Below are 12,459 nucleotides of genomic sequence, written 5' to 3'. Positions count from 1 at the left end.
CAAGTGGTATTACCACATTAATTCACAACTTAGGAAAAATATAATTATTCTTCTCAAATAATTTAATGTCCACCATTTTCCCTATTTCCAAAATTAAATTTCCTTTATGGAATTAAATTCCAAAATTCTCAAATACTCTTTGTGAATTTATTAATCCCATATATCTCCTCATAAATACCAAATTGGGATTTTTATTCACTTAGACACCTAATTCCACATAGGAATTATTTTTAATTTATCAAAATACCTTTTTTTTTGGATTTCTCTTTCCAAATTACCAAAATACCCTTCTCATGGGCATTCTCAATCTCAAGGATCCATCTCCTTCTCAAGGGCATTTTTGAAAGTTTACTTACTTCCTTTCCTATTCTCTTAACACCGGTTACACCGGGTGTTACAGCAAGTGGTGGACTATCTACATCGAGTGGATTCAGTGTTCCACTTTACCATTAGTGAGTACATGTGGAATGTGTGGGGCCTCCCGAAAAAACAAGTGTTGTTCGTGAGGAAGTTCATGAATGAAAAGTGGAAAGAGCTTACCCGGATGTTGATGCAAGATATGCACCTCCGGTTCCACTATGATGCTTTTGTTAATGCTATAGAGTGAGAGGCGGAGGTATGGGATCCAAGTCAAACTGCAGTTTATGGCTCCGAGGAGGAAATAACAACTTTTGGGAAATTTCCATCTGAAGCTGTGAAGTGGGAGCCAACTGGTCAAAGAGAGGAGCTCATCGGGTTTGAGTTAAGTGTAGGCAGCGATGGAGGTTTAGGTTGCCTGGCAAATGAAGCCACATCCCATGCTGAGGGGGATGAGAAGAGTGGTACTTAGTAGAAATGTTGTACTATTAAAGTTGTAAGTGCTGGCATTGTACTTATGTAGTAAGTGAAGTATGGACGGAATGTATTGTATATAATGGTGAAATGTACAAGGAGTTTTATTTTGTCACACATGAGGACCGTTTATAAACATTTGTGGTGTGAAATTATCTTACATGCTTGGCAGGGTGAGTAAATGATGTGACAGCGTATTGACTTGAATAACTACATTTTTAATAGATCTGTATGCATTGGAGTAGGCATGACCTACGGGTTCTCGTGGTTGATTCTTCAAGACCCTAAAAAGGGAGGAATGTCTCTATGTGAGGGAAGGGCTTGAGGATTGAATAGCCATTGATCTATAGTTAAGGAATGTGTGGTACTCGCAGGTGAGTTGATTGGGCGAGTATGCAACTGATTTAATGAGGAGTTAAGTTGGGATTATATGAAAGACATGTGTTGATACTTGCCTGAATTTTTGGTTCAGTCTTAGGATGAGGATGTGCATAGTGAATTAGAGGGAAAAGGAAGAGAAAGAGCTACCGTTTGAATGCACGCGTATGTATATATGTAAAACCTAGACTAGGGTAGTCCATATGGAAATGTAATGCAATCTTGTAGGCTAAGAGGAGCTAAGGGAAAGAAAATAATAAGGTGAGAGCCTATCTCAGCATAGCAGCTATTGACTGATGGTGAGGAGCTGTTGACCGGTCGCGAACGGTCGGTCGTTTCCTTGCATTTATCGATTGTGTTTTTGTTGAATGTGGTTTTCTAAAACCAATAAAATAGTAACGCAGTCAATAAATATATATATGTATGTGTATGTATTCATATTCGATACATGGTATTAGTATATATTGATAGGGTTTAAACGATCGTGGATCAATTTATGAAGACAGGAGGAAGTGCGGTAGAGTAAGGGCGTGCACAGGGAGTGATGCTCGCTATAAGTTATCATGGAAAATAAGAACCCCGCCAGGAGTACTTATGGATTATCTTGTCCAAGCTGGGAAAATCAAGAGGTATGCTATGAGTAGCAAATGTGGATGTTGGTTAAAAGAAATAGTCTTTTTGTGGACCTTGCCAAGGGTTGAGTGGTAGAGAAGTGATCACTATTTATGATCATTTAAGATATAAGGAGTCTCTTAGACAGCATGGTGTACTGTAGGGTACTAAAGAGAGATTTTGAGCATTGTTGCTTTGTTATCTTGAATGATTTGTAAAAAGGGGTTAAAACTTATTTGGAAAGACCATCAATAGAGAGGTTCTTTAAAACCTGAAGGTTGAGTGGCATGTGCTTTGGTATTAGCCACATCTATGACCCTGAAGAACGCTTGGCATTATGTCTTAGGGTCTAGGTTGATGTCTAATGTTGTGCCTCATCCGCAGCTGTCAAACAGACCGTAGGGATTATTCCGTCATTGGAGGAGATTGTATATGAAGAGATATCAGAATCTCTGACAACAATTTTGGTGGGATAGCATGAAGCGTGATGTAGCTAAATTTGTTACAATTTGCATAATGTGTAAGCAAGACAAAGCGGAACATTAGAAGCTGTGGGTTTATTGCAGACGTTACCTATCCCGGAATGGGAATGGGATAACATTTCTATGGATTTGGTGTCGAGCTTTCTTAAAACGACCAAGAGGAATGATTCCATTTTGGTGTTAATGGATAGGCTGATGAAATCGACCCACTTCTTGTCTATTAAAAAGATCTATCCCTTGAGTTGTTTGGCAAAGATGTATATGATGAAATGGTGAGGCTGCATGATATTCCGTCTAGCATTGTGTCGGATCAGGATCCCCTATTTACTTCTCATTTTTGAGAAGCCTTGTATGTTGCCTTGGGGACCAAGTTGAAGTTTAATATTGCATATCATCTGCAGACTGATGGACAAGCAGAAAGAATTATTCAAGCATTGGAGGACATGCTTTGAGCACAAGTCCTGGATTATCATGGCAATTGGGACGATTACCTTCCATTAGTGGAATTCACCTACAGCAGCAGTTATCATGCATGAATAGGAATGCTGCCCTATGAAGCATTGCATGGCAGGCCATGTAGGTTGCCTATGTGCTGGGAGAAAGTCGGAGAAGATCAAAATCATTAGGGATTGAATGAAAGTAGCCCAAGATAGAAAAAAAGTTACGCGGGCAAGAGACGGCGTGACTTAGAGTTTGATATGGACGATCATGTGTGGTTGAGGGTAATGCTTATAAAGGACATGCGTCGATTTAGAGTTTCGTGGAAGCTCAGTTCTAGTTACATTGGACCCTTTGACATTATGGAGCGAGTTGGAGCTTTGTCATATAGGTGGATTTTGCCACCTCAGTTATTCGGCGTTCACAACGCTTTTCGTATGTCTATGTTGAGGAAGTATGTGACGGATCCCCAACTTAGCAGTGATTATCAGACCATTGAAGTTGGGGAGGATGTTTGGTACAAAGGGATGCCAAGTATCATTTTGGAGCGGAAAGAGAAAGTTCTAAGGAACTGGTTAATTCCATTTGTAAAGGTCCAGTGGCAACGTCATTCTCCAAACGAGGCTCTTTGGAGCATGAGGATGAGATGAGGCGTCTATTTCCCCCAGCTTTTTGATTGACCAGGAATGAATTTGGAGGACCAAATTCTTTTAAGGGGAGGAGAAATTGTAATGACTCGTTAGTGGGTCTAGAGTTTTATGGGGATTATGGTTTTCTATGTGTGATAAATTAGCCTAAAGAATTAGATGTTATAAATATTGTGAGGTGACTAATTTAAGGGATTGGGCTTTTAAAGAAAACTTGGGTTGAAACCATTTATCTTGGATTGTGTTTTATTTAAGATTGAGGTTGTGAAGCCTTGGGCCTAAGAATATATATATATATATATATGTAGATTGGGGCTATTGTGTTGGGCTAATGAAATGGACATTGGGCCCATGAACATAAAGATTTGTGTATTTTAATTAATCAAAATGAATAAATTATGAAAAGTCTAATGAGGGCTTAATGTTATGTTGAGGCCTTTTGGTGGGCTAATGAAAATGGGCCATTATAATTAATTGAGCCAATGAGTTGGGCTTGGGCCTATGTAAGAGTATGGGTTGATTTTTGAATTTGGGCTTAAGCCCATGTGTAAAATATGAGAGGATAAAATTTAATAAATGAAATTATATATATATATATATATATAATTGTATTTTGTGGATTAAAAGAAAAGAAGAAAAGAATTGTAAAATGCAAAGTGACCAAATGGTCCTTGCTTTATTGAAAAAGGTAAGGGCAATTAGGGAATTTCATTAATTGACATTATTATAAATGAATTTATGGGTATTATAGAGTAGAAAGGAAAATGAAAAAGAAAAGAAAAAGAGGAAAATGACCAAAAGGGGTCTAATGAGTTGTGGATTGTGTTTAAAAGAGATGGGCAAAATGGTAAATTTGCTAAGGAAGTGGTTGGAAGGTTGGTGGGCGGCCATCCCTTCCTCCATGCCTTCTTTCTTTCCTTGTCTTTTTCTTTTCTTCCTTCTCTATTCTCCCGATCGGCCATCTTCATCATCTTCTTCTTCTTCTCCATTTTGGTGTCCATGGAAGCTTGAAGTGAAGTTGCAGCTGGATGCATTCTTCTCCTTGAGTTTTCTTCATCTAAGGCAAGTTCTTCTTGCATCTCTTTTTGGTTATGCAAGTTTATCTTCTATTTTCTTTTACATTGCAAGTTCCCGTTGATTTCTTTCTTGTTAATGCAAGTTTGGATTCTCTTTCTCTTGGGTCATTTTTGTGAGTTTTCATTAGGGTTTAGTTCACCCTAAATTCTTAAAGGAATGACACTTGATTGATTAGGAATGTTAGAAGAGCAAGATTTGGTGTATCTTGCTTGGGATGTTGATTTTAGTGGGTTGTCGTAGTGATTTTTAAGTTTTAGACCTCTGTTGGTCAACCAAGTATTTCTATCGGTCGACCAAGTATGTGTTTTGTTCTTCAGTTGGTTGACCAAGCATTTCGATCGGTCGACCAAGTAAGTATTTTGTTCTTTGGTTGGTCGACCAAGCATTTCTATCGATCGACCAAGTATATGTTTTACCTTCTGATTAGTCTATCTTTGTTGGTCGACCAAGCATATATTTTGCTTTCTGTTAGTCGACCAAATGTTCAATCAGTCGACCAAGTGTTTTAGTCGGTCGACCAAATGAGAAATTCAGCTTCTGTTAGTCGACCAAGTGTTTCAGTCGATCGACCAAGTGATAAAATAAGCTTCTGTTAGTTGACCAAATGTGCCCAATTGATCGACCAAGTCCCTATTTAGTCGACCAAGTCTTCTTCATCGGTCGACCAAGTTTACAGTCGGTTGACTAACTCTTTTATTCGGTCAACCAACAGATTGCATTGATTCTTTCTTTATGGTTCGATTCTTTTCTAACGCTTGTAAATTCTTCCCCAAAACTCTTGTGATGTTCTAGTTGGCCTCAAAAATCATCTCGTCGATATGTAAGTGTTCCAAAAATGGGGAAGTTAATTAATGGTGGGAATTAAAAATGAAAATCTTGAGTTTTAATGGTGAATTCATGTAATCAATTTATTTGACTTTGAGAAATAGTATGAGGGTGAATCCCAATGAATGATACCAAATCATATGATGAAAATATTATTGACTCATGAGAAAATAAAACCTTGAAATGTTTAAAGTGTGTATGATGACCATGATGAGAACATTTCTAATAATGAAGCATGCCAATATGTTATTTGAAAACCTTCATGAGTATTGCTTAGTACTATCATTTGTGGTATGGAAATGAATCTCAAATAATGATGCGAAATCATGTGATGAAAATACCATTGGCTTATGTGAAGATATAATCTTGAAATGTTTAGGTGTGCATGATGATTATGATGAGAACATTGCTAATAATGAAGCATGTTTGATATGTTCATTTGAAACCTACATGAGCATTGCATGGTATTATAATTTGCGCACTTATTATTTTGCGCGGCGGCTATGTACCGCCGGTGAGAAAGGATATCCTAAAGAGCGCTTGACGCGGGTAAGGTGGCCATAAACCCGGTAGGTGATGCTCAAGCCAAATGAATGGTTAAATGATTTTTCTATGTATATATAGGCATGCATGTGAATGAAAGGTCTTGAGGGCCGACGTGATGCATAAAATGCATAATGACAATGGCATGGAAATGATCATATTGATTGAGAAATGAAATGATGCATGAATTGCATAATGCCAATGACATGAAAATGATCATAATGATTGGGAAATGAAATGATGCATGAAATGCATAATGACAACAGTATGGGAATGATAATAATAATGGGATCTAATGGGAAATGTTACTCGTACTTGGGAAGTCGGGTTTATTCCATTTTGGTTTATCCATGCCTTGACTCTATTGTCTTTATTGTGATATATATATACTTGTTGAGCCTTGTGCCTCACCTTGCTTATTCCTGTCATTCCAGGTAAGAGATAAGCTATTGCTGAGGGCGAGTCCAATTGAGGCTAGAGCCCGGGTTTAGTTGTGTACAGGGATGTCCCAGCCTCAAGATTTATGGGGGTAATATTGTGGGCAGGAAATAGAGGGTTCATTTGTTGTTAGAACCTTAATGCCCTTTTTATTTGAAAAATGTATGGGTTGTAAGCCCAAGATAAAAATGTTAAGAGTTTGTAATATTTAGTTTGAGCTCCTATTGATAGTGAGCAAATGTGAAGGTATTTTATTTTGGCTCTTGATGATTAGTGAGCAAGTAAAATACATATATATATAAAATATAATAAAATGGTGTTTATTTTGAGTTTATTATTTTTGTATCCATTTTGTGACGATCTCCTTTCGAATTTTCTATGCTAACGGGATGATCCGGGAGATGGCCGCTACACTTGGATTTGGAAAGTAAACCTGCAAACCCACTAAAAGGTTCTTTTGTTGAACAACTTCTTCCTTTTCATGTTGTTCTATGACTTCAATCCATGCTGAATACAGTTATTGAAGCACTGACAGAGTGGAACGCCGCACCCGACATGCCGCTACAAGAAAACAATTTTTGAGTCATAAAATGTTAACGCTAGGACATGGGGGAATGTTATTCGATCTATTCGTTTGAATATATTCATAACATTTAACCAATCAATTACACAATTAATTGTGTGTGTGTGTGTGTGAGTTTTGTGTGATAATCTTACTACTATATAACCAATTATCAAGCGGCCTCTACTTATATGTAATCTATTTGTGGTATCTAGGTCATTTTTTCCTTGTTGTGGATTAATCAGAATCACAGAAGATTCTTTGAAGAACCACCCTACTTTGATATACCAGAGACATGCAAATGGTGATTCGTAAGATACTATGTACCAGAGCATCTTGGATTTTAAATTATCAAATTTCAATCTAAGCTCTTTTGTCCATTTCAACACAAACGGAACCCAAACAATCTTGTAATAATCTTCTTTTCTTATTTTTTCATAGATTTTCAAAAGATCTGAAATATCTTTTGTGGATATATCTAGGTCCGAAATAAAGAATAAGACAGCTTTTTCATTTAACACCTCTAGATCAACCTATTTGCACCAAAAAAGAAGAAAAAGAAAAAACTACATTAGTCATGAGATACTTTTCCAAAAACTAAATGAACCTAAAAATTTAAGCTTTTAGGTCAACATCCAAGAAGTTAGGAGTGATTTAATATATAATACTTGAAATATTTCAAAATCTTAAGAAAAAAATAGATATAATTTTATCAAATATATAATATTAATTAAATTTTGAAACCAATCTTAGCTTTGCATGCCAATCAAATTCTTATAGTGGTTTTCCTAATGAATTATGTGTGTATATTAAATGATTATTTGATTACTACGTTCTTGGACCCATATATATACATGTAGCAGTTTAACTCTAATCTGATATCATAAGTTGAAGTATGAGGGAGGTAGTGGGGAATTTGTCTCTTTTCTCTCACTCTCTCTTTCTTCTTTTGTTTTATTTTCCCAAGATTTTTTTTTTTTTTATGAATCCCAGCTTAGAAAAAGAAAAGAGAGATTTTGCATCAATTTATGTTTTGTACAAAATCCAAAGCACAACATGCATTGAGGGGTCGTTCGCTGGAGCTCACTCACCAAATGGGGTTTGTGACCCATATATAATGATATGTACTCATCAACTAAAGAATTCAAAAGTTGGATGATGAGATAACTAAATTGAAACTTAAAATTGAAAATTTTCAACAATAATTTTTTCCTTTTAGGATATATATATATATGTAGGTCACGAACATATCTTCTTCTTTTTACTTCTTTTTCTTTCAGTCATAGATAGATAAAGCTAAATTTTCACTCATATATCTTAGCATTTTTTTGGGTCTTTTTAGCCCTAAATTAATGTTAACACATCAAAATTTTTAAAAAGACAAAAATCTAAAAAAACAGAGACTAGCGATGGTTGTAGTAATAAAAAGAAGAGAATTTCCCTTTTTGTTTGATGATAAATGCACTACCAATGATTAACACGCACTAAAAAAAACCAAACCAATGATTAACACATTTGAACTCTACAAGAGATTTAATCTCTAAAGAAAAAAGTTGAATTTAAATATTTTTCTTTTTCAAAATTTTAATATATTAACATCACTGCGCCCATTTTATTCCTTTCTAAGTTGGCGGTCGTCTTTTTTCCTTTAAATAACAAAATCAGCTTTGCTTTTACCCTGTCGCCTCGTAACGCAGTAAAGCATGGCATCTATCTGTATGTTCTTATTCTCTTATTGACAAACATTGCAAAAAAAGAATAAGAAGAGTATAATGCAAGGCATGCCATTGGTATATATTCTTTTGATCTTTTTCAGTGAATCCTCTCAGGGATGAGGCATTAGCTTTGAGCTAAATAGACAACACATAAACCAAAAGGTACTGAGATATCAACTAAATGTGAAAAGCTTCTAAAATAGTTTTTAAATTTTAAAAGCTTTTTAAAATTTACGAGACCCTAAAAGGGTCTCGTAAATTTTAGATCCTAAAATTTAGGAGACCATAAAAAATAAGTATGAGAGTGAGAGATTACATATCAAATGAAGGGAAGAGACCCTCTATTTATAGTGATGGGAGGGGCAACCATATGTCAGGTGGCCTGATCTATTTGGAAAGAATCTCGGAAGGTCTTTAACCGACTTTTGCGGGGGTTGTTTTGACCAATTCTATCAGAGGTTGGCACAGGCGTGTGGATATGTGGGCACACGGGCGTAACCGTGGTACCTCAGGTGACCTTCACTTAGGGGCATGCACGAGCAATGACCTGAGAGTTTGCGAAAGAGAGTGTAACACCCGAAAAATTCTTGAAGTCTTAAAGGTAATTTCTATTGGGACCATAAGTGAATTTTTCAAAAAATTTGGGACTATAGTGTAATTTTTACAGTTTTGAGTGACCAAATTGGCTTCAGGGGGTGTCCTGGAGCTTAGATTTTAAAGGATAGTGATATAGTATTGACGAGCTTTTCAAGACGTAATTTATGGCATCGAAAGAAGTCGAATTAGAAAAAGTTTCCGTTACAGCTATGATTCAGGTTGAGAAACCTAATCATTGTAGGAAACTTCCAAAAAGTCAACGAAACTTCAAAAAGACTTCAATTCTATAAGTAGAACAAGCCTTAAGTGGTTTCGGGTTGAAAAGAAAGGATTTACGGCCAAATCGTTCATTCGGTTCTAAGTGAAATTTTTTAATTTTGCCCGAGGGAGGTCTAAAAGATATTTTTCCTAAACTTTCAGGGATGAAATAATGAGTCTAGATCTTGAGGGTCTTAATGGAATTATTTGAAACTTAGGGGCTTCAAGAAAAATGGGCCAAGATGCAAAAAAGAAAAGCTGGAAGGGCCAAAGTGTAAATGTTAGAAGTCTGCAAGTGTGAAACCTACAAACTCACGTGGCCACCAGAAAAAGCCAACAATTCTGGTGATGGGATGACGAAGGCTGGTCTGGGGAAGGTTGTTTGTGGCTTAGGGAAGCTTGGAGGCCAAGCCTTGGCCGAGAGATGGCCAGTATATGGCTGTAAATAGGGGCTGAGGGTTTTAATTTTTAGAGTATCAAATTGGTCATGTGTTGGGTTGTTTTTGAAGGATTGGATAGAGGGATTTTGCTCCTCGTGGTTGGGAGAGCATTTCTGGAGAGTTTGGTGAGGGTTTAAAGTGATTTGAGCAAGATTCGAAGCTTGGCCAGAAAAGCGAAGCAGATGCTAGAGTCAGACCTATAACTTGCCATTGGGAGGGCTTTCAATGGTGTTTTCAGGCCAATAGGGGTACCATTGGGATCGATTGAGGGAGAGCTTCAAGGGTGTGTGATCAGATCAAGCATTGGAGTAGTCACCGGCGGCCGGAGCCGGAGAAGACAATCAACGCGTGGGCTTCACCCGCTAGTCTTACTCTCACAACACGTGCTAGCGTGTGAGGGCGCGTGGCTAGGTATTTTGTTTTGGAATTTTTTTAATATTTTCCTAAAATTATTTTATAATTTATGGTGCAAAAAAATTTAGGAAAATATATGAGGAGATATTTATTTTAGAATTATCGAGGGAAAAATAGGAAGAAAATAGAGAAAATTATGAAAAAATTGAGAAAAATAGATTTTAATGTTCCTTTAAATAAATATGATGTCTAGGGAACATTGAGCCTCTAGGTTGAGTAAAAATATGGTTTGGCACAAGAATTGAGGTCGTGTACAAAAATTGAGGCATTCTAAGTACGTTTGAGGTGAGTAGTTCTATCCTAAATACTTGTTTTAATTATACCTAAACTTGATTTGATTGCATGGAAAAAGATTTTGTTGCATGTGAACGGTTTAATCTATGATGGTTGTTTTCATGAGGGAGGTTCGTCCCTAAATGTTTTATGCATGTGCATTGAATTTGGTGTGATAAATTATGTATATGAAATATTATTTTTAACCATGCATTAAATCATTGTAAACAACATTGGCATATTTTTGTGTTTGTTCATGTGGGATGTCAACCTATGATATGACACTTGAGTGATAGTGTTAGAAAACATGATCTGATCATACGCAACGGAAAATAAAATATGATTTTATTGGTATCACGTTTTTCAAATCTTACGGTTAAATTAAAGACACAAAACGAAAAGTTACCTCGAAACGAAATCTAATTTCGTAGTTGATAACCCGCTTGATATCTCCCATGCTTGAGATGCTGAGTCGGTCCACCCGAAACCGTCAAGACTTCAATAGACTTGAGAGAAAAAAGGACACGAAAATTTTCTCTAAACTTTCCGTTTTTGATCCAACGAATTGATTGATCGGATTATGGGTTCTATGTTTTATTTATAGACAAAAAACCCTAAACTCTAAGTGCTATTGGGCCGGGCTTTAGGTGCTAGCAAAATGCCCAATCCAAATTAATAATTAAATAAATAATCATATTACTTATTTAATTATTCTTATTTCTTAAATAATTACACTTATAATTTAGTAATTCCATAATTACTAAATTTACCCCATTTTCTTTTAAAACGATTTCTATTGGGTGGGACTTTCTGGGTTCACAATTAAATTACCAACGAGAATTAATCAATTATTAATTCTCACAAAACATGAGTGACATCTAGCAATATGTCATGATTACCCAATTTAATATGAAGCGGGAATGTGAACCTTACACTATGGTGCCCTGCAATACAGTCCCTCTATCATATTATATCCCGACGAGATATGAGATCATGGTCAGTAGGTCAAATCTCTCGATCTCGTCGTATGACCAAATCCAATAATTACACTCGACTAATATGACACAACCTCTACAGAATCCAAATTATGTCGTCATATTACCTCGACCAAGGATTTATCGTTAAGTGACCACTGAATCGCATAGGATATCCTCCTCGTATATCTCGAGATGATAGATTCCATGTTTGATGCACACATACCTCGTGTGTCACTGAACTAGGCACAAAGATACGTACAACTATCCCTAATTAGGACAACCATATAATATCGTTGATATCTTAATCCACTAACACACAGATATCCATGTCATCTCAGGTCTAAGGACTAATGCAAATCTGTAGTTAATATTGAATCATTGACCCGTGAGATAAAACCCATGTGATTCAATATTAATAGTCCCGTTCAGTGAACTCGTTCCTATAACGAGCACCCACTCGTCTTCCTTCTGTATCTTATATAGAGTGGTACGAGACCCACCAATCTTGTCTTTCGGTATCTTATATCGAACAAGGAGGAAGACGATGTGTCGGCCTTTGCGAGTTACTAATTATCCAAGTTAGGAACTCTATGGCTAGGAACATATTTATAGTATAACGTATTGTGGATTATCCATCTCAATTATTCTTAACAATTAAGAATGGTATCCACTCCTTATTATACTAAAGGATATTTATATGTTCAATTCAAATCATATTGTAAATTAAATTAAACATAAAACTTGCCATTAAATAAGGTTTAAAGAATTACAAGATCAAGCCCTATTGTGTCACTAGAACTGGTCTTAAGGGCTTATATCTAACAATCTCCCACTAGCCCTAAGACTATTCTGAATGGTATCTCATACCCCATCTATCTAGATGAGAATCTAGTTGCTTCTGGTTTATGGCCTTGGTCAGTGGATCTGCTGCATTCTTTGATGTATCTACTCT

At 36.3% G+C, this 12,459-nt stretch overlaps 1 protein-coding gene across 1 annotated transcript; it reads left to right on the top strand.

Annotated features, from left to right (window-relative positions):
- The first annotated feature begins 3,001 nt into the window (after positions 1 to 3,001).
- On the top strand, positions 3,002 to 3,391 carry LOC127804549 (uncharacterized). Its single transcript, XM_052341424.1, has one exon. The coding sequence runs from the start codon at positions 3,002 to 3,004 to the stop codon at positions 3,389 to 3,391; it is 390 nt and encodes a 129-aa protein (XP_052197384.1).
- Positions 3,392 to 12,459: the final 9,068 nt, after the last annotated feature.

This window comes from Diospyros lotus, chromosome 6 (assembly GCF_014633365.1).
Source record: "Diospyros lotus cultivar Yz01 chromosome 6, ASM1463336v1, whole genome shotgun sequence".
Classification (NCBI taxonomy): Eukaryota; Viridiplantae; Streptophyta; class Magnoliopsida; order Ericales; family Ebenaceae; genus Diospyros; species Diospyros lotus.
The sequence above is the reverse complement of the archived record's forward strand: the minus strand, read 5'-3'. Positions and strand labels throughout refer to the sequence as shown.